The 23,214-nt window shown below is 50.1% G+C and overlaps 8 protein-coding genes and 1 non-coding gene across 9 annotated transcripts; 5 read left to right on the plus strand and 4 right to left on the minus strand.

Annotated features, from left to right (window-relative positions):
* Window positions 1-508: 508 nt before the first annotated feature.
* On the plus strand, window positions 509-2,450 carry LTR84_004960 (uncharacterized protein; the record flags this gene model as incomplete). Its single annotated transcript, XM_064848533.1, has 2 exons — window positions 509-1,464; window positions 1,517-2,450. The coding sequence occupies 2 exons, from the start codon at window positions 509-511 to the stop codon at window positions 2,448-2,450; spliced, it is 1,890 nt and encodes a 629-aa protein (XP_064711157.1).
* Window positions 2,451-2,611: 161 nt separating this feature from the next.
* LTR84_004961 (uncharacterized protein) lies at window positions 2,612-3,825 on the minus strand (the record flags this gene model as incomplete). Its single annotated transcript, XM_064848534.1, has 3 exons — window positions 2,612-2,812; window positions 2,863-3,450; window positions 3,505-3,825. 3 exons carry the CDS (start codon window positions 3,823-3,825, stop codon window positions 2,612-2,614), a joined length of 1,110 nt encoding a protein of 369 aa, XP_064711158.1.
* Window positions 3,826-5,714: 1,889 nt separating this feature from the next.
* Window positions 5,715-7,378, plus strand: LTR84_004962 (uncharacterized protein; the record flags this gene model as incomplete). Its single annotated transcript, XM_064848535.1, has 2 exons — window positions 5,715-6,503; window positions 6,572-7,378. The coding sequence occupies 2 exons, from the start codon at window positions 5,715-5,717 to the stop codon at window positions 7,376-7,378; spliced, it is 1,596 nt and encodes a 531-aa protein (XP_064711159.1).
* A 958-nt stretch (window positions 7,379-8,336) lies between these two features.
* Window positions 8,337-9,303, minus strand: LTR84_004963 (uncharacterized protein; the record flags this gene model as incomplete). The annotated part of the gene is made up of 3 exons (XM_064848536.1): window positions 8,337-8,785; window positions 8,840-8,904; window positions 8,957-9,303. 3 exons carry the CDS (start codon window positions 9,301-9,303, stop codon window positions 8,337-8,339), a joined length of 861 nt encoding a protein of 286 aa, XP_064711160.1.
* A 1,778-nt stretch (window positions 9,304-11,081) lies between these two features.
* LTR84_004964 (uncharacterized protein) lies at window positions 11,082-12,041 on the minus strand (the record flags this gene model as incomplete). The annotated part of the gene is made up of 1 exon (XM_064848537.1): window positions 11,082-12,041. The coding sequence occupies one exon, from the start codon at window positions 12,039-12,041 to the stop codon at window positions 11,082-11,084; it is 960 nt and encodes a 319-aa protein (XP_064711161.1).
* A 732-nt stretch (window positions 12,042-12,773) lies between these two features.
* On the plus strand, window positions 12,774-13,800 carry LTR84_004965 (uncharacterized protein; the record flags this gene model as incomplete). The annotated part of the gene is made up of 2 exons (XM_064848538.1): window positions 12,774-12,780; window positions 12,911-13,800. 2 exons carry the CDS (start codon window positions 12,774-12,776, stop codon window positions 13,798-13,800), a joined length of 897 nt encoding a protein of 298 aa, XP_064711162.1.
* Window positions 13,801-14,500: 700 nt separating this feature from the next.
* LTR84_004966 (uncharacterized protein) lies at window positions 14,501-19,207 on the plus strand (the record flags this gene model as incomplete). The annotated part of the gene is made up of 6 exons (XM_064848539.1): window positions 14,501-14,871; window positions 14,936-15,657; window positions 16,555-16,658; window positions 16,711-16,764; window positions 16,814-18,710; window positions 18,756-19,207. 6 exons carry the CDS (start codon window positions 14,501-14,503, stop codon window positions 19,205-19,207), a joined length of 3,600 nt encoding a protein of 1,199 aa, XP_064711163.1.
* Window positions 19,208-19,675: 468 nt separating this feature from the next.
* Window positions 19,676-19,747, minus strand: LTR84_004967. Its single transcript has one exon. It is a non-coding gene; the product is annotated as a tRNA-Arg (tRNA).
* Window positions 19,748-21,001: 1,254 nt separating this feature from the next.
* Window positions 21,002-23,023, plus strand: LTR84_004968 (uncharacterized protein; the record flags this gene model as incomplete). The annotated part of the gene is made up of 8 exons (XM_064848540.1): window positions 21,002-21,020; window positions 21,088-21,182; window positions 21,241-21,386; window positions 21,437-21,620; window positions 21,669-22,023; window positions 22,080-22,130; window positions 22,193-22,937; window positions 22,996-23,023. The coding sequence occupies 8 exons, from the start codon at window positions 21,002-21,004 to the stop codon at window positions 23,021-23,023; spliced, it is 1,623 nt and encodes a 540-aa protein (XP_064711164.1).
* Window positions 23,024-23,214: the final 191 nt, after the last annotated feature.

Raw genomic sequence — 23,214 nt, forward strand, 5'->3', positions numbered from 1 at the left:
ATTCTGCCCGGGCGGAAACTTGACATGGATCGGCGCACGACTGTAAAGACCGCTACGCCTCACCAAGAAAAAAGGTCTGCATCCTTAAGGCATGACATACTTAGCTGAAGAGTTAGGCACCCGGAGCATGTTGCAGACAAAGTGGGATAATGGCCCCAACATGGTGGTCGGCTCCCACAAAAATGTCTTCGCATGTGGGATTCGGAACTGAAGCGCGAGGTAAAACTTGGAGATCTTCTTAGAGATTGTCCTCCTAGTGAACTCTATTCGACCTTCAAACGATTCGGTTCGGCATTGGTTACCCCAAAGTTGACTCCCACTCAATAATCTGACGTCTTCGATGTCCTGAAGTTTGTCGAAGATCTTGAGCAACGATCACAGGTGTTTCGCTTCTCTGAAGTTGGTCATCCTGCTTGTATGATCAGTTTTGGTCGTTCCTTCTCTAGCCGACAAGTAGACATCTTTGGATATTACCTGCGAGACCTGTGTAAACTACATCTTGCCAAAAATGCACCGCTTGCATGCCCATAGCAATATTGCTAAGGAGCTTGACAAACTCATTGACTCGATCATAGCCTCGTCAGCAGCCTCGGGGGTTCGGATCAAGGTTGAGGCAACTATCATTCACGACAAGCCACCACGAGGTCGGAAGAATATACCAGATCAGGTCACCCTTGATACGATAGACGTTGAATCTCTCCGAAGCGCTCATACTTGTACTGGCTGTGCTCATGTGGAAGAGCTCACTCCAGGCGAAGAGGGTTATCAACTACCTTCTCCAACAAATTCTGACAGTCACAGTCCGAGGGTAGCTGACGGTCCTGAACAACACGGGCAATATGATGTGGATACCGGGAGGTCATCAGGGCTATCAGAAGTTCCAGCAGATGACAACACCAATGTTTCAGAGCGTCTCTCGACAAGACGTAGGAAGACCGTTGGTGGTTTGTCAATCCCGAGGATCAGCACATTTCCCAGCAGTTTAGCTGGAGAGGCGGCCCCCTCAGAACCAACGACGAGACAATTACAGACAGGTCATGATCACTTTCGCAAGCGTCGCAGACTTGAGAATGGACCTAAACTTGAGCAGTCAACTGTGGACAAACTAATCGAAGGAATTTGGAAAGAACTACACAATCCCAACAGCCTCGTTCTTGACCAGAAATTCCCCGAGATACTTCAGGATTTGCGCGGTGAATCAGGCAAGGTGGACCTGGGGAAGCCGGTGGATACAAGCAGTTTCGACGCTACCACTACCAAATGCCGGCAGATCACTGAAGGTGCGCGGACTGGGAGGGCTCTGGAAGTGATAATGCAAGCACACTGGGTCGATTCATTTGATGCGCAACTAGCAACCTTAGCCGACAGCCGGATATATCTGAAGCCCTCAGAGCAGAAAAGGGCAACGCTTGCCAAAGCGTGTGAATTGTTCAAATGGACAGAGAAGGAACTGAGGAACCGAATGTAAGTGTCAGGGTAGCTAGGAATTCGTCACCATCAGTATTAACAGGAACAGGGCAATTTGGAAGGGTTACCGCGATATCAAAAATGCTGCTGGCTGGAGTGCTTTAATCTTTGCAGGTCCAGGGATATACCGATTCTGCAAATATCGATTAGGTCTCGACCCCGATGCGCTTGTCAAGTTGAGAGGATTGAAACAAAGGTTCGAAATTGCCGCAGACACTTTGCACCTAGATTGGAGGAAGTTGCTCCCAATCGTTGGCGAATCTGCTCAGCTGCATTGGCGAGGGCATCCACATTCCTGGGTGGTGAGCAAGAGAAAAGATCCGCTTCCGTTGGCATTCACATATCGTCAGTGGGACACCAATTTCTCTTTTCATCACATCACCGAGTCCGAGGTGGACAAGCAAGAATGGGGGGACAAAGATCCTCGAACACTGTCACAGGGACCAGAGTTCGTCTGCGAATTGTGCTCTCAGCGTCAATCTGCAGTGGCCGCCCAAAACGAGTGTGTCTGCTTTGCGGAGATCTTTGGAGTCAACGCGCAAAAAAACATCCCTGTTCAAGTGTTCCAGACCGAGAATGGACGCAACAATGGAGTGATAGCATGCTGTTCGTTTGCGAGAGGCATCGCGATCGGTGAATACGTGGGCTTTATCACCAAAGGTCTTGCCAACACTGATGTCATGCAAAGCCAGGCAGGGGATCATGAGCCATATCAGATTTGGCAGGGTCGGTGTGGAAACTTCACTCGGTTCATCAATCACTCCTGCGAGCCAAATTGTCAGTTTCAAACCTTTTCGTGGCTGGGAATTCAGAGGATGCTGGTTATTTCGAAGGGAGTTCCCGCTAGCAAGGAGTTGACGGTAGACTACTCTTCACGGTATTGGGAGCAGCTAGACAAGAAATGTCTTTGTGGTTCGGCGCGGTGTCGATATGCACATCGATCGGGGGAAACGCAGCACACGGGGAACAATTCGATCAATTGAGAATGAGGGGCCTTTCAGCTACAGCTAAGCCCAACTCCAGATTTCAACTCCATAGCTTTTTCTCCCTATCAGTGTTCCTTGAGTAGCTCAGTGGCCCGAGTCGGAGTAGCTGATTGACACATCTTCCATCGCGAGAAAAGAGCATGATCCATCAAGCCAGATCAAATCTTCTCCAGTGCGATGTGACATCCACACTTTCCCTTGGGTCGAATGATATGCTGCCCTTCCACGTTTCCGTCCTTGAAACATTTGTCCAACACTTTGCTACCTGCAGTTGCGACTTCGACATAGTTGACGTTGCACTCCGAGGATGCAGTGAACTGGTCGTCGTAGTAGACGCGAACTGCACAGGACTTGGCTTTCTGGACAACATTGTTAGCAAGACGTACCCTGCAGGGGGAACATGACTTACTGAGATAGTGGTGTACCCTTTGCCTGAGTCTTCAACATTCAAGGCAGTAACTGTAGTACCGGGTTTCTCGATTGTTTGCTGAAGGGCTTCAATGCAATCATCGGAAACAGGAGCATCTTTTCCAGAGCCGCACTGAGTTTTGCCAGTATCAGTAGCCAGATTGCGCAACACGTCCTGTTGGGTGAAGAATGATGTATAGGCTTCACGAATTGCACGAGGCATGGCAACACCTGGATGACGATAGGCTTGATTTTGCTTGTCCATGGGGAGAGGAGTATGATCTGCACAGTTGGTACGGACGAAGATCGTGTCACCCTTGAGGTTTGGAATGGAACTGCCCCAGGCATTTGCACTGCGACCAAGATCTGCGCCGAGTAACTCAAGGTTGCAAGCGTTGCCTTCGGTATGGTAATCAAGAGCACAATCCTTTCGTTGGGAATTGATTGTTCTGCCCCAGGTATGCGTGCCGCAGACTTCTCGAGCAATTGGAAGGAAGGTAAAGTAGCCACACTCGTTGTCTTTCAGAGTGACTGTAAGCTTGGGGGAAGCGGTGTTGCCCTGCTTCAAGCCGCGCCATCCACCTGAGACCTGTGAATAGCAGTCAGCTTTTGTTGTGTTGATAGAGGGAATGGAACCACTTACACCATCTTTCAAGGTCTTGATATCAACGGTGTTGCCGAGATTGCTTCCACCGTTGTAAACGGCATGGTCATCTGGGCTAATACTGCAGGTAGCGGGTCCCATGCAATAAGGGTTCGAGAAGACAGGGGCTTCCATGGTGTAAGTAAATGTGGTTCGGATTTGACAGAAACTATCACATGAGTAGAAGTCACCTGGGACAACTCTCCACTCGCAATCGATACCGTTTGGTTGATGATGATGAGGTGCTGGGCAAGACTCTTCACCATATTCATGATAAAGAGCCGGCAATGCGTTCACCCAGTCGCACATGTTCACCGCCATGGTGTTGGTGAGAGCGAACAGGTAGGTCATCATCACGACTAAGGACAACATCGTGGCTGGTTTCACTGATGAAGGGTTTGGCAAAGACTGGAAGGATTGCAAGCAAGAGCACACTTGCTGATAAGTGAGCGCGAGAGTTTGAGGTGTAGAGAAGCAACGAGTCTCAAGGAATGTTTGCGAGCAAGACCCGCAATATATATAGGCAGTATTGATCAGAGGCAGTCACTGTCGCGGCAATGGAGCGTGAAGGGTACAGGCAGGGTGAAGTCCCTTGTCATCGTTTTTCAATAGCCGACGAGGCAGTGTTTGCGTGACAAGACGTGACAACCCAGTACTTGAAGGATGAATACCGTGACAACGAGCACGAAGAACGAGCATCAAGCCTTATGTCACCCCGACCCCGACCTTTATCGAATGGCAGTTTGATACTTCAAGCTTTGCACGTGAACAACAGCACTCCAGCATCTGAGTGGAACGCAGAAACCCTTGTCGTTAGAGGCCATCGAGTGGATGGTGCACCGGCATGGTCTCTGGGTGCGTGGATGAGATAATCCGTTCTTGGGATATGAAGACCAAGTTGCTAGCAGCATATTTTGTCATGTGCTGAGGGAGGAGGCCAATTCACAACCTGTAGAGCTGTGTAGTTTCGCTGTCGCTCGTAGGATATCGCTCAATTGATTGCATAGATTGAGATGACCTGGGTTTTCGGTCGTTCTGAGCCGGTCAATAGACCAAGTTCTTCCACGTACCATTGTGCCCAGAAGATACGATGCGACATCTATACACAATGAGTTCACTGGTGTGGGCTGACCTACACTTGTCGACTCTGATGCTTGAAAGAGTCTCCTTCGATTACTCGAGCAATAAAGGACGTCATGTCATGCTATTATCAATGATACATTGCGCTGATCATTGGCTTATGTGTATATACACACAAGACAAGGACGTATATATATATTGTAGAGCAAGGATAGATGGCGATCACGGGTGATTACTGCAGATGAAATTTGATGGAAATCGAGAGTGGAATCGACTCAATAAATGTGTGTTGAGGTGAAATTTGGCACAGTTTGTGTCAGACACAGACTGTTGCTGATGTTGGGGAGCCTAAGGCATTTAGACTTGGTGAAGGCCGGGAGAATAAGAGTCAGACAGACAAGGAGTTTTTCATTCCTTGGACTTTTGCATCACCTTATCCAAGTAACTCATACCTCACCGAGTACCTAGGTACCGAGGCAGGTACCTAACCTTAGGTGCCGATGCCTAGGTCACCCCCAGTATCACCTACAATCCATCACCAGTTGGTGACTTCCTCTCTCACTCATTGTTTATATTCAGAGTCTTCATCCATCCCCCGGAATATTGTATCGCTGCAGCCTACCAATGCCTCTTTGTGCCGTGATGACGTTGTTGAAGTGAATCGGAGGCCTTAAATTGACCCTGCAGATATTCCTTATCACTCCACGAGTTGTAGCCTATGACCAAGCAGTTTCAGCCCTAGCCCCCTCCCAAGGCTAAGTCGTACTGGGCGTTATTGTGTCCCGTACTTCGTAATGCTGGGGTGCTCCAGATACTGCAACGGTAAGCCATTTCCGGAGAAACTGAAGCCGCAATCGTGAATTGGCAGGTGCCTGACTTGCCCCTCCTCGCATCTCTTCGTATCTTAAACCAACCACAACATTCAAGTTTGTCTTCTCACTCTGGCGTGACATCAGCTGAATTTCACAGCTTTTCAACAGAGTCAGAGTGAAATCATTTCTAACCACTTCATCATCTTTGTACCCTATCGTCCACTGCACTCAATACGTGGTTGACGAAGAACCCATCCCATATTGTGATTACAGATTCCGAGCAACAACTAACTACTATCCATCTACTTTACCAAGACCATGACTAAACGGAAACAATATCCACTTCGTGGCTACGACACCTTCGAAGAAGAATCCCATTCTGGTACTGCCGGATCGTCAGACAACCATCCCATTTCATATCAGCGAGAAGATTCAGACAAGTCTAGATCTGCTGCAGCGGAGGCTCAACGCCTGGGATCTATGGGGTCTTGGGCGGACCAATATAGTGGTGGCCGGACACCAGCAACCAATATGACCCCTACGGCCTCGACAGTGAATGGGGACGACGACAATCCTCAAAATTTACAATATCCTAGATTCCTACACGACTCGGATCCATCTGATCCTCCACCAGTCTATACTCCCGAAGCCAGCACGAATGGAACGGCAGCACCACCTTCTCCAGTGGCTCTAAGAGTGGCACCTGCATTTCAGCCAGTAAGCAACCCCGTGACCGACGATTCTTCCCAAAATCCTTCGCAATCTGGATCGCAATCACAAGCCCGACGTCAATCATCTTCAAGTTGCCCTTACCAAGTTGATAATGAAGATGCGGACGATCCATCTGCTTCTTTACTCCCGGAGCCGGTTCAATACCCGTATCAGCAAGGCTGCAGTCAACCTTCCACTACCCCTCTACCGCCCAATGAGCGTATATCTTCCAAGAAAAGGTGGTGTCTCCCACGCCACACTCACCGCCGTGTCGCTTTTCGTCGTCAAGATCCGAAATGTAGAGCGCGTCGTTTCAAGCGCACCTGCTGGTTCATTTTCTCTCTACTGCTGTGCCTCTGGTTGCTGATTCCGGGCCTGTGCAAATCGCTTTCCAATGTAATTCCTTCCATTTTCATTGATTACCGTCACAGAGTTGATCACAGCTAACGAGCGCCCTTACACAGAAAGGGGAGACACAATTCCCGGACGTTGGCTCCTTTCCAGTCCCCCGACGAGAGTATCGCCAGCACGAGTCTTCTCAGTCCATAACCGGCACTTATCCGCTATATGACCTACTCGATCTTTCCACAAAATCAGGCAGCATCAGTATCACGGTCGATATACAGCCGGGGGACAGACCTGCTGTTCTCAAACTATCAAGTACATCGGGATCCATAAACGTCCGAATGGTCCCCGCATCCAACCAAGGTATTTGGTCGTTCTGGAAGAAATCCACAGGTGGTGAAAAAACACAACAGAGAGTTGAGAACCTAGATCGGGTCTTCAAAACCGACATTTCAACCAAGTCTGGCAGCGTCGGCGGGACAGTCGTGCACGGTAATGGAGGAACCACCTCCATCTCCACGGGCTCCGGGAGCCACAGCATCTCAATCTATCCTGTTGGAGTCTCTGGAAACGACCCGTCATCCACTCTGACTACGACTGCAGGGTCTGGAAGCCAAAATGTCAAAATTCTCAGTCCCAATTCCGTTGCAGGATACCAGACGACCACATCAACCATTCGATCCCTGAAAGTCTCCCACACGACAACGGGATCTGGTAGCATAAATGTCGTCTACCCAGGTGAATGGGAAGGCCAGCTACACGTTCTCCTCCAGGGAAGCGGCAGCATCAACGCCAGAGGCCAAGGTCTGCAAACTCAGCAACAGGGCCGACATGAGTTGTTTGGTTGGAAAGGGGTAGATTCCGAAAACGCATCTTCCGTACAGATTACCGAGAGGGGCAGCGGGAGTGTCAATTTCCAGTGCTGAGTTCCACTGACTGTGACCCTTTTGCTCCGAAGCCCGTTGATGGAAAGCGGGAAAACCAGGGGTTGTACGAATGTGAATGACACCTTTTATCTTCGTCGCGACTTTCGCTAGAAGCACATGTCTGTGGAGTTTTGGGGGTTTTATCAATCTTCACGGTTGTGCACACTGATCGGTAGGCAGTGCCAGGTACTATCTCACACCTGAAGGCTATTCGGGTAATAATGTCCACATTGTGGACTTTCAATACAAAGTTTTCGATAACATTCTACATCATGATATACACACAGGCAGTGAATATTAGCCATCCGTTCCAATACTGCAGCCATGTTCTCAGTGCCCTTTTTCTACCAGCTTCTCCTGCAGCATCATCGTGCGTAGGGAAGGAGCTTTCGGACCCACGGCCAGCCGGGCATTCTGCTCCGTCATGGTCCTCCAGCGGTCGAGAGCTGGGCACCCCTTTCTTCTTCGAGATGTGAGTCGTGATTGACCTCGCCCGCTCATCCATCCCTCCCCTCGATTTCTCGAGTAACGCGGCCGAATATCCAAATCGAGCGTGCCCACGGGAATTCTCTGCGAAGCAGGAGGTGAGGGAAAGGAATGGGAGCGTTGTGGCGGATTCGTGTGTGGACTATCCGACACCCACAGTGCTTTGTAATGGAGAAGCCCTTGTGGTCATGGCCATTCAGCATGCTCGTATGGAGTCAAATGGCGCGGTCCCCAATCGCATTGGCAAAGTGCTCGACACTGACCGGCAGTACGGGCGAAGCTGCTCGGACTATGAAGTGAGAAGCTTCATTACATTACCAGCGAAGGAGAAGAGTCCGCTTCTGTATCTAACGCATCGCATCGCTTAGGTGTCATATGTGCGTTGCTTCCATCCTCATAGACCGGGGAACATCTCAGAGGGAGGCACCCAGGGTCGACCTCTCAGCTGTGGTGATTCTTCAAAACAGCTTGATCACTTGTGAATATATCGACCACCTCCGCCCATGGCTTCGCTTTTCGCAAAAGCTCTTGGTGGACTTCGCATTTCTGCCTGCGGGGTGTTGGACCTCAATTGCTCCTCGCTGCCACTCTCGCTCTGGCCCTCACCAGTCACCCACATGTCTTTATTTCCATTGTCGTCAAGACCAATGGGGCGAAAAGTATCGCTGTTGTCGTGGCCGCTTAGCCTCCACGTGTCAGCCTTGTTGAAGCTGACGAGATTGAACGGCCCACTGATATTCGGTGTCTTTCGGCCCCCGCTCTTCTGATAGTCTTGATTGGCATCGCGGGAGGTTTTGGATGTCGTCAATCCGAGCTTTACGGCTACCACGTGGTACAGTGGACGAAGGCAGGCCAGACTGCCAGCTGTGATGGCGAGCCCGAGTTCGATGTCGGACCACAGTGCAATATTGACGGTGGCCCCTGGGAATCATCGGTTAGTGGATCATTGCAGAGATTGGGATCAGAGATTCTTACAAAGGAAGTCCGGGTTTGCAAAGTCCCGAACATATGCCATGCGCACCAGAACAGCGATAGCAGCACTGCGAAGAGTCAGCCCAGAGACGAAAAGATAGTGGAGGACATTAAACTGACACGCAGCCCATTCCCAGAATCGGGATCAAGACGATTTTGACTCGTCTATCCATTTGCAGGTTCCACACCAGGAAAATCGGGAGAATTCCAAAAGTGAAGTCGCAAATCGCGTTGACAACGCTGTAGAAATATGTCAGGCCGATAATGACGTCCATGTCGAGGCATTGGCCGTTTTGATCCCGATTCCAGAAGTATGAAACAGGAGAACACTCGAAAACGGTGACGAATAGGAAGACGATCCCGACAACGACGGTCGTGCAAATGACACTGTAGATGATCTGTCTCTGTATTCTTGCAACCGTCACTCGTAGTAGAAAGAAGCCGATCGAGACCTTGGCGAAGATCATGGTGAGTGAATATGCTAGATAGCACAGCCACCAGTACTATTTGCTTGGTCAGTGTTCACTCGAATGAAGGAGCCAGGTTTGTAGTATACCCGAAGCGCTTTCATGCTGTCTTCCGGTTCCAGGTCAGCAAAATGTCTTCCCGTACCATAGTGAACTCCGGCTATGACACAGGTTGAGAACATAATGTAGCACGCCTATTGTCCCTTGTCAGTACAGGAGTGTTCAATCCTCGGGACCGGGGATAACGAACAGCTGCCGCCACCATAAGCCAATCATCAACTCCAAACCATTTGACGATTCGTGCCCTGACATAACATCGTACCACGGTTGTCAAGACTGCCAAAGCTAGGAATACTGCACAGACATTGCGCAGCCGAGGCCCTCGATCTTCAACCATGTTGTACTGCTGGAATTCCGCGCGGACCTGATTTCAATATTCGTCGCTGTGGAAGAGATGAAAAAAGTCTGCGAGCCTCAGGATACTTGTGGCCCTGCTGTTGGGTGGTTTTGACAACACTGAAGCATTGTCCATCCGAGGTTGGAAGTAATAGTATTTGAGAGCCCCCTGACGACACATAGCGTTGCGCCCCGGACCTGAAACTTCTCAACGTTGATCTCACCCAGGTCTGGGAGGCACCTGCATAGTGGTTACCCATGCTAGACTGTGTCTTTCGCGGGTGAATTTCTTCCATGATCTTCGGACCAAAGACCCATCGTAGCAACAGCCGGGGTATACTGGCAGGGAATAAGTCGTTGCAAAGACCCAAAGTGGTAATAGTGGGCCGATATCTCGTAATTTGAACCCCGGTTTTCTTTTGAGTTCGACTTATCCAGCCCTGATGATGGGGAATTGTGCCCAAAGCGTTGAGCAAAGTGCAATAAACGGTCAAATGTACCTACCTAGGTATAAGCTAGGTGATAGTTCATTGAAGTGAAACACACGGACGACCATGTGAGTTCCCGGATTTGCGAGCGTTTGGTAGTGAACAGGTTGCATGAATATCGAGAAGCCTTATTTGCCGTGGGAGAGACGGCAATTAGTCATCGTATCTCAATGCTAAAGCACATGCCTCTGGGTGATGTGGAGAGGTTCCTCGCTTGTGCGATTTTTTACACGAAACCTTGGCCGAGGCGAATCACTCGGCAACGTGGACGGCGCAACGCAAGCAATTGTTGTCATGAACATGGAGTCAGTGCCTCGTAACGAAAACCGAAAAATTTCGATGTTCGGCCCCAGAATTCGGATTGGGAAGGACGACCGACAGGAGGGGATCAACGGCCCGCAAAATGTCATCTGCATCGCCGTTTTCTCGGAGACCTCAAGAACACGAAGAGTTGTATTAAGCTTCTGAATAACGTGGAGCCGTGGTTAGTGAGTTACAGATCTCGTGCCTGTGATCTGTCTTGGGTGGATTTTTTACCATATTCGCCAGGTTCTAGTTGAGAGTCTAACTCCTCTGCCCACCACGCGTGGCATTCGGGATGAACCTTCGGGATGGCCCTGCCCTGTTGAAGGCGGTTGTTTTGATGGGGCGTGGCGAACTCGCTGTCACACTCCTGGCGGGCATCTTGTAGGGTTTTCACCGGAGAATGCAAGGTAAGTAGCCCTTGTGCACCAGAATTAGGCCAAAATGTGTATCAAGGTTGTTACACAACCCATGCTCAGAAGGATTGTACTTGGAAACTTCCCAGAGCAACTCGACCAGAATAGTCTCGCTAATCTCGCAGGAGCGATCAGGTACGCTGTGAAGCGGCAAACATCACAAGCGAAAAATCCATCATATTCTCGCTAGCACCCCTTTTCTCTCCATCTCGCTCTCAGTCCATTCCCACAGTTTTGTCGCCAGCCTCTCATCTAAAGCCTGTTTACTTGGCTTCTTCTCCACTGCAACGGGAACGAAATACTTCCCCGAGTGTTCCACACGCAGATCTGTCCCAGCAAGTGCCCACAATGAGTTGTAACTACCCTGTTCTGGACTGATGTAGGTGCCCAAACACCTCAATATGGGCGTGAGTGTCGATCCTCCTAGTGTTTTGACATTAAGCTGTGTATCGACATTGCCGGGGTGCAGAGAGATCGACCAAACTTTGCGGTCATTGTTCGGGAGACTAGCTCGCTCGTGTAGAGATCGTGCATGCAGGATGTTCCCAAGCTTACTTTGTGCGTATCTGCGAAACGTGAATTTTCCTTTTAAGCCGGTGTCTTCAAATGTGATGCCTTCCTTGAGTGTGGCGGCGTGACCCATCGAACTAACATTGACTATGCGAACGGTGCCCTCGGGAGTCATTTGGGCAGTGGTCTCGAGCAATGGAAGAAGATGATAGGTCAACAGCCAATGCGAGAGATAATTCGTTTGAAATTGAGATTCGTACCCGTCGTCGCTCAAAAGGTAGGGAGTGGCCATGATACCTGCGGAGTTGACCAATCCATGCAGCTGGGAGCACTCCGAGCGCACCTTCTTAGCTGCTGCATAAACTGATGCCAAAGACATCAGGTCCATCACAAGGATATGCAGATGTGGTTGAAATGCTTCATCCGCTCTGGAAATCGCTGACTTGATCTCTTCGACCGCCTGAATGCCTTTCGTCTCCGAACGAGAGGTTAGATAAACGGTTGCACCACGCAATGCAAGATGGTACACGGTCCAATAACCGATGCCTGTATTTCCCCCCGTGACAACATAAGTCCTCCCTTGCAGGGCGGGCAGAGCTGTGGGAGACCATTTGAGAGGTGCCATGGCAGAAGGCAATTAGAAATAAGAGAAAGATGCGGGCTAACGTGTGATCAAGGAAATCTTGGATTCTGCAATCGGCATAGAAGCGGTTGATGGATTTCATCGTCGAGAGCTCGCAACCAAAGGGGCATTTTATGCTTCTCTGCAGCATCCAAGAACCTACCGTCTCCTGCATTTTCATTTGCAATCTAGGCCAACGTCGTGTTGTTGGGAAGATTCGTGAGCTAGAAAATGCGCCTATGTGAGTTGATGACAGAGGGGCTGAGCTTCAGCATTAATGTTTCAAGGCACTGGCAACAGCGAGATTCCTGGGGCTCAAAATTCGGTAAGAAGTTATTCCGTTCTAGCTGACAATAACGGCTTTAAAAGTTGCTGGAGTTTGGGAGACCCACCGTGTCAGCAGCTTGCATGAGAAACATCCCCGGGGGCCTTCATTCGATGCCACACCACTTTCCTGTCCTCGTACGCCAATAGTATTCATCGTTCTACCGGTAGACAACCGGCAATACGGTTTCAAGAAGCCCGCCCTGTTCGATCTATGAACCCAAAATGAATGTCAGCGTCTTAAATCCTTTAAGACCTTCCATACTGTTCTGCTCTCAGCAGAATCACTCCCATTTCTGCTGGACTTCCAAATTGTGAACACCATTAATCAGTAAAAGCCTTGGAGAATGTTGCAAAACTCCGAGATTCAAGCCGAGCTGAGGCTCCATCAAGATGTCCAAACACTCGACGATGAGTGGTCGGGAGTTACTGACCCGGTGATACGTCGCAAGCTTCAGAATAGACTCAATCAACGGGCAGCGCGTAAGTTGGTGGCGTACAATTAAAGATCTCCTCATTGACCTGCAACATGCTGACTCGCCCACTAGGACGACGCAAGGCTGATAAACAAGGGCAAGCACAGATTCCAAAGTGTCCAGGGCCCGCAGGTAGCCGAGAATCCTTTGAGTCCAGAGTTGTGCCTGTCCTTCGTAAAGGCTTTGGCCTCAGCGATCTCGCCAAGCTTCGCTCTTTCACCCTGAAGTCTTCGGAGTGGTCAATGGCACAGGAGCAATTCAACAAATCGAACAAATCTACCTTTGTATCAATCCGCAGCAAGGCCGCATGCCAGCGATGGTATGAGGTCATGTTAGAAGGACGGCTGGTGGAGATCAAGGATATGGCATCCAGAATCCAAACCGAACGAGACAGTGCATGGGCTTATCCACTCCCAGCCGATCATCTCATCTCCTTGGTGTACTACAACGTATATCGCGCCATGATCAAGAATGTTGAACTTTTGGGCTTAGATCTAAATTTAATGTACACAGATGACTATCCCTCACCATTCACCCCGTGTTCACAAACGGCCACATCAGCCATCCGTCGCCTCCCCATTTCGCTCGAGCCGACCGAACTGCAGAAAAGTATGGCTCATCATCCACAGTGGGACATCATGCCAGATCCCATTGTGAGAGACAACATACTTCGTTACGGCGAAGAGAACATCAACGATGTCGAGTTGTGTCTCGACATGGTGGGAGGGGCTGGTGAATTAAGTGAGATTTCAGGTGACACCCAGGAGAAGACGGGGTTAATTATCTGGGGCGAACCGTGGGATGTTGACGGTTGGGAGGTCACCGAAGCATTTGCCAAAAAATGGGGCTTCATGTTGAGAAATGCACCCATCACCATTAGTACGAATCGATGGAGAGCAGCACGAGGTGAAGACCCTCTGGACTTTGACACGATATTGTGGCTTGATGTTGATTCGAGTTGAAGCTCAAAGTTTGCATGAGGGTGTCCTATAATATCAACTTGGAGATCTTTGGCGTGGAGTTCGGTGTATCTGCCTGCTTCCTACGACCGCAGTTAGTGGAAGCTATGTTTTAGTTTGTGCCATCCTCTTTGCTCAAACAGTCATGTCCTATGCTCAAATTTCATGGTCCGGAAACTGTGCACACGACATCTCGTACGAAACTGATGTTCACCACAATCATGCAACTTTGCAATATAACATGAGTGGCGCTGGGGGTACACCAGACGTATAAGAATGTGTCAGTGGAGCAGGCACGCGATTATCCATCAATTACCCTGTTGGTGCGACGTATGAAGGCTGATTGATCCCAGGCCTTCTCTCTGCCGACGAACTACAATCATCATCATTATCATCGAACACACCGGCCGTATCGCACGTGTAGTTTCACACATAATGTAATCAAAGGATCCGGAACAGGCAATTTGCACCATCCATACTCTAAAATGGTCATTCTTCTTCCAAGGTTATGGACCGCGGCACCTGATCAAGTTACTGGATTGTTTACTAAACAACACAAACACGAACTTGAAGACTAATCAACTAGCTACTTAGACTTCGACGCTCGAAACTATATAAGCTCCAAGAGCTGCTGTCAAGATGTCGAAGGCCAGTTTGGTCATATACCTCAACGACACCAACACTGACAACCACGATTTTAGTAATGTCCGAACATCAAACCTCCTACATCTTCGTCGTGGGTGGGACAGGCGCCCAGGGCATTCCCGTCATCCGCGGCTTGGTCAAAGACAAGAAGTATAAGGTCCGCGCCCTGACCCGGGACCTCAACTCGAGCCGGGCCAAGGAACTGCTCGCACTCGGAAATGTCGAGTTGGTGGAAGGCACCTTTGCCAGTGAAGCCGACCTTCGCAAAGGATTCCGCGGCTGCGACGGTGCATTTGTCAACATCGACGGATTTAATTGTGGGGAGAAAACCGAGATTTACTGGGCGATCCGCAGCTACGAGCTGGCTCTGGAGGAAGGAATCAAGTTCTTCGTCTACGGCAACCTTGACTACGTATACAAAAAGAGCGGGTATGTGTTGAATCCGGTGACTCTCTTGCGTAACCGTGAATGGTTAACCGCCTTGTCTTTTTAGCTATGATCCCAAATTCCGGACCGGTCACTACGACGGAAAAGGCAGAGTTGGAGAATGGATTTTGGCCCAGAATCAGGTCAATCGAGAGAGGATGGGGGCGGCGGTGTTCACAACTGGACCATATATCGAAATGTCAATCGCAAGCGCGACCATTTTCACACCCACTATTGAGAATGGGATTGTGACGTGGCGAGTACCTCTGGGCGAAGGGGCAGTGGTTCACGTGTCTCTCGATGACTGTGAGCACTATGGTCGGTGGTTGTTTGATAACACGGCTCGATCAAATGGACTGGACCTGGAAGTTGCGATTGATCATGTTCCTTACGCTGACCTGGCTGCCGCATTCCAGAGGGTTACCGGACATCCTGCCCGATATATCGATACTGACCTGGAGACATACTGGAAGACTGGAAATGTCGCTGCCGCTGCGAATACCGGGGGTGGATATAACTCGGATCCCAAGGACCCTGCATTTATGACGTTCCAGCAGAATTTCACAGGCTTCTTCAACATGTGGAAGTATTCCGGTGGCAATAAGGGAGTGATTCAGCGAGACTATAAAATCTTGGATGAAATCCATCCCACCAGAATTAAGAGTGCTGAAGAGTTCTTCCGGAGAGAGGACGCCCGCGGTAGAAGACTCGGACTGGGAAGTCTTTGGGATCGTGTCCAGCCAAAGAACTTGAAGCCCATTCTCAAGATTGGGGAGGATAGAAGGAGAGGTAGATTGTAAAAAAGACCGTTGAGAATGGAAATATTAAAATCATCAAGGTAGGCTAAATAAAATCACAAGTCTTTACCAGAAGATATATATCCATTCCACATCTATATGAATCCGAAGATCTCACCCCTGGGATAAGGATTGTCAAGACGTGTGAGTTGATGCAAGCTGTAGCTATTATAATACAGTAAATGACTGTGGAGAAGGAATAACGACACCTGGTGGATGCTTACCTAGAGATTTAAGTGGCCAAGCACCTGTGGCGCAGTTGTTAGGGATGACGCGCTTAAGGAGCTTCCCTGCACGCCTAGGGCCGCCTTGGGCCAGTCAGGGCATAGAGGCTCAACAGCCCCGTAGCCTGTAGGGCCGAGGGGGCCAAACCAGCAAGGAGCGTGACGTGGGCGGCCTCGCGGCTTTAGTTAGCAGTCGCTAGTTCCGGAATCGTCCTTTGGTTACTGACGCCAGTCGGTGATGCAGTCTGGCTCGGTGCTGATGCTTGCTGATGATCATCATATTCGTCCTGTTTTGGAGAACCGGCGTGGCGGGCAATTGCAAGGCATTCAAGGAATTCGTCGCAGCAATGCAAATCACCCTGCTTCAAGTTCGCCAACCCTGATTCTCATCTGATTCATTTCTTCCCAATCCTCGTTGTCATCCTCTAGTTAACTATCTGTCCGTCACACCAGCTTGCGCCAACTTGAATTACATCGCAATCTCTTTGCTTTCGGTCATTCCGTCATCCCATCTTCATCGAGTTGACGAAACGTGTAATCTTTTAATAGCTTCCTATATTAATCTACCACTTCTCCCACTTTCGCGCAGTTGGTCACAGGGATGGCTACACTCGGTGATCCTGGTTCTCCCTTCGGGGGCCCGAGTTCTACTTCCCATGGCCCAGGCGCCCCGAGAGACAATGCTCTCCCTCCACCTCCAAACGTTGGTCAAAATGGCGATCTGGATGATGCACATAAGCAGAGCATTCGACAAGTGCTTCAATCCGATGTAAGTCGCGCCAACCGACGAACGCGCCAGCTGTGACTGACCTGCCGCATAGATCGGAATCACGACCCTCCTTGCCAGATTGAAACAAAGCATAAGTTCGGCAAGAGTATGTACATCGGGCGAGCCAAAGCTACATGGTTGCTGACCAGAAATAGGATTTCGCCGCCTTCCTGAAAGAACGATCGATCCTCGAGGAGAAACACGCCAATGGACTCAAGCGTCTAGCTCAGAATACGCACAGTTCAATCATGAGGCCTGACAGTCGACAAGGCACCTTTGCACAAGGTTATCAAGAGATTGCAAGGTCGCATGAGCGAATAGCGGACCACGGTACTGCCTTTTCAAACACCCTCTATGGGATGACCGACCAGCTACTTGACTTGGCCAATAATTCAGAAAGAGGCCGTAAGCATTGGAAGCAAACAGGCCTCAATGCTGAAAAGCGCGTACAAGATGCGCAAATCGCCATGGAAAAAGCAAAGGCCAAATACAATTCCTTGTCAGAACAATACGAGCGTGTGAGAACCGGTGAACGAGCTGGTGGAACATTCGGCTTCAAGAAGTCGGGTGCGCAGGAAGAGGAGAACATCCATCGCAAGCTCGAAGCTGCCGATGGGGACTACTCATTCAAAGCTCAAGCCGCTCAAACCATGCAACAAGAGCTGCTCAGTACTTTGAGACCACAGGCGGTGAATGCTCTACAGGAGCTGATCTTCGAGACCGATGCCGGACTTACAGTACATATCCAGAAATTCGCTGCACAAAGTGAAAAGCTTCTCCTGGGTTATGGACTCAGCATTACTCCACTCAAAGGCTCAAATCCATCCGGTGCACCTCCCACAAAGAGCCTGCGAGAAATAGCCTCAAGCATCAACAATGACAAGGACTTTGCTGACCATGTCCTGAGTCTCTCCAACAAAGTTCCACCAAATCAGTACATGCCAAACCAGGATGGCGATTCCCAGGGGCAAAATTACCCAAATCACAACAGACAGGTTTCCGGCGTCACATCATCTCAAGGTCCTTCGCATGATGATGGTTATGCATATCCCGGATCTGGTCCTCAATCACAGCAACAACCAGGAATTCAAGGGCTTGGACAGAGCTCTACTGGACCAAGGCCAAATTATCCACCTCAACAACGTCAAGGCTCAATGGATAATCCATCAGTGCCTTCCACAGCTCAAAGTCAAGCGGGTTCCGGCGCTCCACAATTGCCTCAGATCGAGTCTATCGGTGCTGATCGGTTTGCTGGTCAAACTTCGGGTGTGATCTCAGCACCAGTACCTGGCCAGAATGACCCGAATAATCAAGCACCGTCTGGTTTCTCTCTTGACCCGAACAACGGACTCATGAGTGGCAGCGGTCCAGGTCAAGGACTACCAGGTTCTTCTGGTGGGCCAGTAGGAGGCGGGGTTGTTGGAGTTGGAGTGCGGCCCCCAGGTGAGGTGCGACAACCTAGTGGTGAGTCGCAGCAAGCAGGACCTCGACCTACAGGTCCGCCACAGGGCGCTGGTCGCGGAGCAGCACCCGTTGGACGAGGAGCACCCACTGGAAGAGGCGCGCCATTGGGGGCAGGAAGAGGGGCTTCACCAGGAAGCGGACCTGAGTATACAGGACCTCCAGGTGCCGGCAGGGGGACTGCCAACCGTGGTGCCCCTGTGGGAGCTGGCCCGCGTGCAGGTGGTATTGTAGGAGCTGGGCGTGGTGCTCCCGGATCCGGACCTGACCCATCACGAGGACTTTCGCAACCACCATCCAACGGAGCCTTGCGGTCACAAACTGGGCCAGGTGCAGGTCCTACAGGTCCGGGCACAGGCGGACAAAGCGCGAGTAGGGGGCCAGCCACATCGAAAGCTGCATTGCCGCCTCTCAAGCCGGTCTTCGGAGTGTCTCTGGACGACTTGTTTCAGAGAGAAGGATCGGCTGTTCCTACCATCGTCTATCAGTGCATCCAAGCCGTTGATTTGTATGGACTAGAAACCGAAGGTGTCTACCGGACATCAGGTTCCGCCCATCACATCATGGAACTTCGACAACAATTCGATCATGGTAAGGTTGTGATTCCCATGTCTGAATGAAGCTAACAGATTCCAGATTCTGCACTTGTTGATTTCCGCAACGCGTCCACCTTTCACGATGATATTGCATCGGTGACCACGCTGTTGAAACATTTCCTACGAGATTTGCCGGAACCCTTGCTCACAACCGACCAATATCACGGGTATATCCAAGCCGCTAAACTCGAAGATGATGTTGTGCGACGAGATTCCATCCATGCTCTTGTAAATGCTCTACCAGATCCCAACTATGCAACTCTGCGGGTTCTCGCCCTCCATCTCCATCGAGTTGCCCAACGCTGCGACAAGAACAAGATGACCGTCAGTAATCTGGCAATCGTTTTTGCTCCGACATTGATGGGTCAGCAAGGCACCACGAACGGCCAGTCGAACGGCATGAGTGCGGACATTGCGGATGCTGGCTGGCAGGCAAAGGTGGTGGAAACTATATTGACTAATACTCTCCAGATATTTGATGATGACGATTGATACCTTTTTGACATTTCGGGCTGAGCAAATCACGGGTTGAAATTCATTTTGTTTTGATAAGACAACAGCGTTCGTGGGAGGTTTCAGAATATACTCTTCGAAGCCGTCGGAGCCTGTACGCCCTTATTTTAGCCTGTGCTGTTAGTAACAAGACCGTACTATAGTATCGTTGCAGAGACCCTCCAGATGTCTGGTTTGTTCGTTTTTGTGCAACAATCTAATTCAAATAATCAGAACCATAAACATTGACCTGCTTGTCCACTATACCTATCTCCATGACTTTGCTTCAGGCCCCGCCTTAACCCTGTCTGAAATTTCAAAACTCTTATTTCCTCGTTTCCTACTTCATAGTATATGGTCTAAAGGCGAAATATATACTCGGTAATGCAGTCAGACAGTGCAAAAAAAACCCTCCAACTTGACAGAGCGGCAAAAAGTCAATGAGTGCATTCTGAACTCTCGTCCATGCACTCCGCGTGGGACTCGAACCCACAACCTTTAGATTAGAAGTCTAACGCGCTACCATTGCGCCAGCGGAGCATTTTAGATCATTCTGAAATCAACCGTCAAATCGGCGTTGATTTTGGAGCATTTTTGAAGGATTTACATATACATCTCAATGTCGGTGCGGGGACGGAAGTGCGCTGAGTCATCAGTCGTGAGGGGCAGTTTTCGCGCAGACTCCCAGAGTTATGCGGGATAGGGGTCCAAGATGGGTGATGCTCGTTGTGATGATTGTGTTACACACATGAACCACATCCTCATCATGACAGTGTAAAGGTGGGTTGCAATCTGGATTGGGATGCTGTTGCTACATCAATTGAACTTGGACAATGGCATTGTTCGAAGTTCACAACCTCTCATTATTGTGCTCTAGAAATGGCAATGAACGACCCCTATATTCTTCTCATTAGAGGGTGGTCGTTGACACTGATGACCACTCTCATCTAGTCAACGATACTACATATACTCTCAACGCAAAGGACCAGCCTTGACGCAGCCTTGCATATTAGATACCTGTCCACTACAAGCACCATCGTTTTCTCTAAGCCATGCTAGCCCTTTATCCTGCAAAAGTCATATTTGGGGTCACTCCGGCCTTGGAGCATCTCCACCCCCATGATATACCGCCGGTTAGCATGCCCGGCACTTCAGAAACCACTGGGTTTCTGACTGGGCACCAATGATGGAGTCCATGTCCCTTCTCCTCGGCTATTACCCACGAGAAGCATGGCTATTGACCAACACCAATTCCACCTCATGTAGCTGTTCAATGGGCCCGTAATGGGTAAACCAGAGCTCGTTATTGCTCCATTACCCAGTTTAATGCTGTTCTCCGGATTTCGGTAAGTATCTGGGCGCAACAGTTTTCATTTAGTAGATGGTGATGTTCTTTGTTCCTGATATTGACATTGTGGAATTTCAGATGTTTCGGTGACATATCTCTCTGGGTTTCATCGACCACATCAGAGTGTTAATCGCAAAGTCGATCAGGGCACCTATTTTATACACCAAAAACCGATATGGCTGTCGACGCCACTAAAGTCCAGACTAACACGGTCAACGGGCATAAGGGGTCAACACAAGATACTGTTACTACTGCTGCCAACTTTTTCGAGGCGCTTTGTGAGTGGATGGGCATTATGATAACCATAGGATATTAGCTTACACTCTCGCAGATGATGCCGGTACTAGATACTGTTTCGTGAACTTGTACGTTATCCAACGGATCTGGCGTTTTCTTGGAGCTCACACAATATAAGGGGAAGTGACCATCCTGCGATGCTGGAAGCCATGGCGGCCGCAAAAGCAGGTGAGTACTTGACAGATGTCTAGCAAGTCTACACTGAATCGTATGAGTGCTGATATAGTTATTCCAGACACGTCAAGACGGATTCCAACCATCATTACATGCCCGTCAGAAATGGTTGGGTTATCAACCGCTCTGGGGTATGCACAGGTTACCGGTGTACCCGTACGTCATGAAAGATCAACGATGCCAGCGAATACGACTCATCTAACACTCGTTTTAGCAATGCGTGATAGTACATGTAGATTGCGGCACACTTGCTATGGGCCAGTCAATCCATAATGCATCGGTTTCTCGTGTTCCGGTTCTGATGTTTGCTGGACTAAGCCCAGTGACTCAGGAGGGGGAAATGCTAGGGTCTCGAACTGAGTACGAAATGCCATCGTTCTCTGATGATCAAGAACTGATCAAAATGCCAGGTTTATTCATTGGTTACAGGATGTACCAGACCAGGCGGCAATTGTTCGACAATACTGCAGATATACCGGAGAAATCAGAGTCGGTCATAACGTCAAACAAATGGTCAATCGAGCACTTCAAATTGCTACGTCTGACCCGAAAGGTCCCACATATCTCACTGCGACTCGTGAAGCACTTGAAATGGTTAGTAGCAATCATCATGTCCGTTAACATCACCTTGACAGTTATCAGGAAGTTCCCAGACTCGAACTCGATCAGGAACGGTGGGGAGCAACAATCCCATCTGCGCTGCCGGAATCAGAAATAGAATATATCGCAAACTGCTTGATCAACGCCAAACGACCACTGGTCATCACTGGATACCTTGGCCGGAACCCAAAAGCTCCAGCAGTGCTAGAGGCGCTTTGTGACAAATTACCCATCGAAGTCATCGAAACCGTTGGCTCGGATGTCTGCATGAGGAGTGACCACGACGCCTACAGGGGCGTAACGATAACGACTCACCCTCTAGTTGCAGAAGCTGATGTTATCCTTGTTCTCGACTGCGATGTGCCATGGGTGCCGACGCAAGGCAGACCGTCTGCGAGTGAGTTTCAGTGGTCGTGATTCGTGGCGCTCCTTGCACCCGCTGACAATGTCCAGATGCGAAGATATTCCACCTTGATGTTGACCCGCTCAAACAACAAATGCAATGTGAGTATAATGACTATTGCCCAAATCCATCGCCCAACAACCCAGACTGATGAACACGTCAGTGTACTACATCAACGCACACCGAAGATACAAAGTCAGCTGCGAACTCGCGCTCCAGCAGCTCAACGCATTCATCGACCGCCAGCACCTCGACGCATCGAAATACAACCGACTCTTCCAAGACCGGAGCGAGCGATCCCAGCAACGGCGAAGCACCCTTGAAGCGGCAGAATCCCCATCCGACGACGGGATCGTTCGCGTCCCATACGTGATGTCTCGGCTGCGAAGCCATCTCCCCGAGCAGACCACGGTGGTGATCGAAGCCGTGACGAACGCGATCCCCGTGATCCACCACCTCCAGCTCACCAAGCCGGGGACACTGGTCGGCACGGGCGCCGGCGGACTCGGGTGGCTCGGGGGCGGGGCACTGGGGGTGAAGCTGGCGAGACCGGCCGACTTCGTCGTCGCCGTCGTTGGCGACGGGACGTTCCTGTTCTCGCAGATGGAGAGCACGTTCTGGATCGCCAAGCGCTACGACATCCCCATCTTGCTGCTCGTCCTCAACAACGGCGGATGGAACGCCCCCAAGGTGTCGACCCTCCTGGTGCACAAGGACGGCCACACCGCTCGGCACACTCGAAAAGATGTCAATATCTCCTTCGACCCCGCGCCCAACTATGTCGGTATTGCCGCCGCAGCGGGAAATGTCTGGGGCGCCACGATCGGTAACATCGCGGATGTGGATGGCGTGCTCAAAGAGGCCGTCGCCGTCGTGAAAGGGGGGAAATCGGCTGTTGTCGAAGTCCGGTAAGTCGCATCGCTGCCTGTACCATGAGAATTGGCAACAGCTGACTATATCCTCAAGTGTCCCTCCTATATGGCCCGAGAGCTAGATATGGATTGCACCCCGATTACAGTTGATTTGTCGAAACTATGGTGAAATTTGCTATATGAGAGCGAAATGAGATCGAGTCGGATCTCGATCATGAATCATGTATTCCTTAAATCGTGAACATGCGCGAGGGAACTTGACATCTCGAGGCTGTCGACGAGGCAACTAGATGAAGGTCTTGTGTGTGGCCGA

Source organism: Exophiala bonariae, assembly GCF_035927105.1.
Source record: "Exophiala bonariae strain CCFEE 5792 chromosome Unknown scaffold_2, whole genome shotgun sequence".
Lineage (NCBI taxonomy): Eukaryota > Fungi > Ascomycota > Eurotiomycetes > Chaetothyriales > Herpotrichiellaceae > Exophiala > Exophiala bonariae.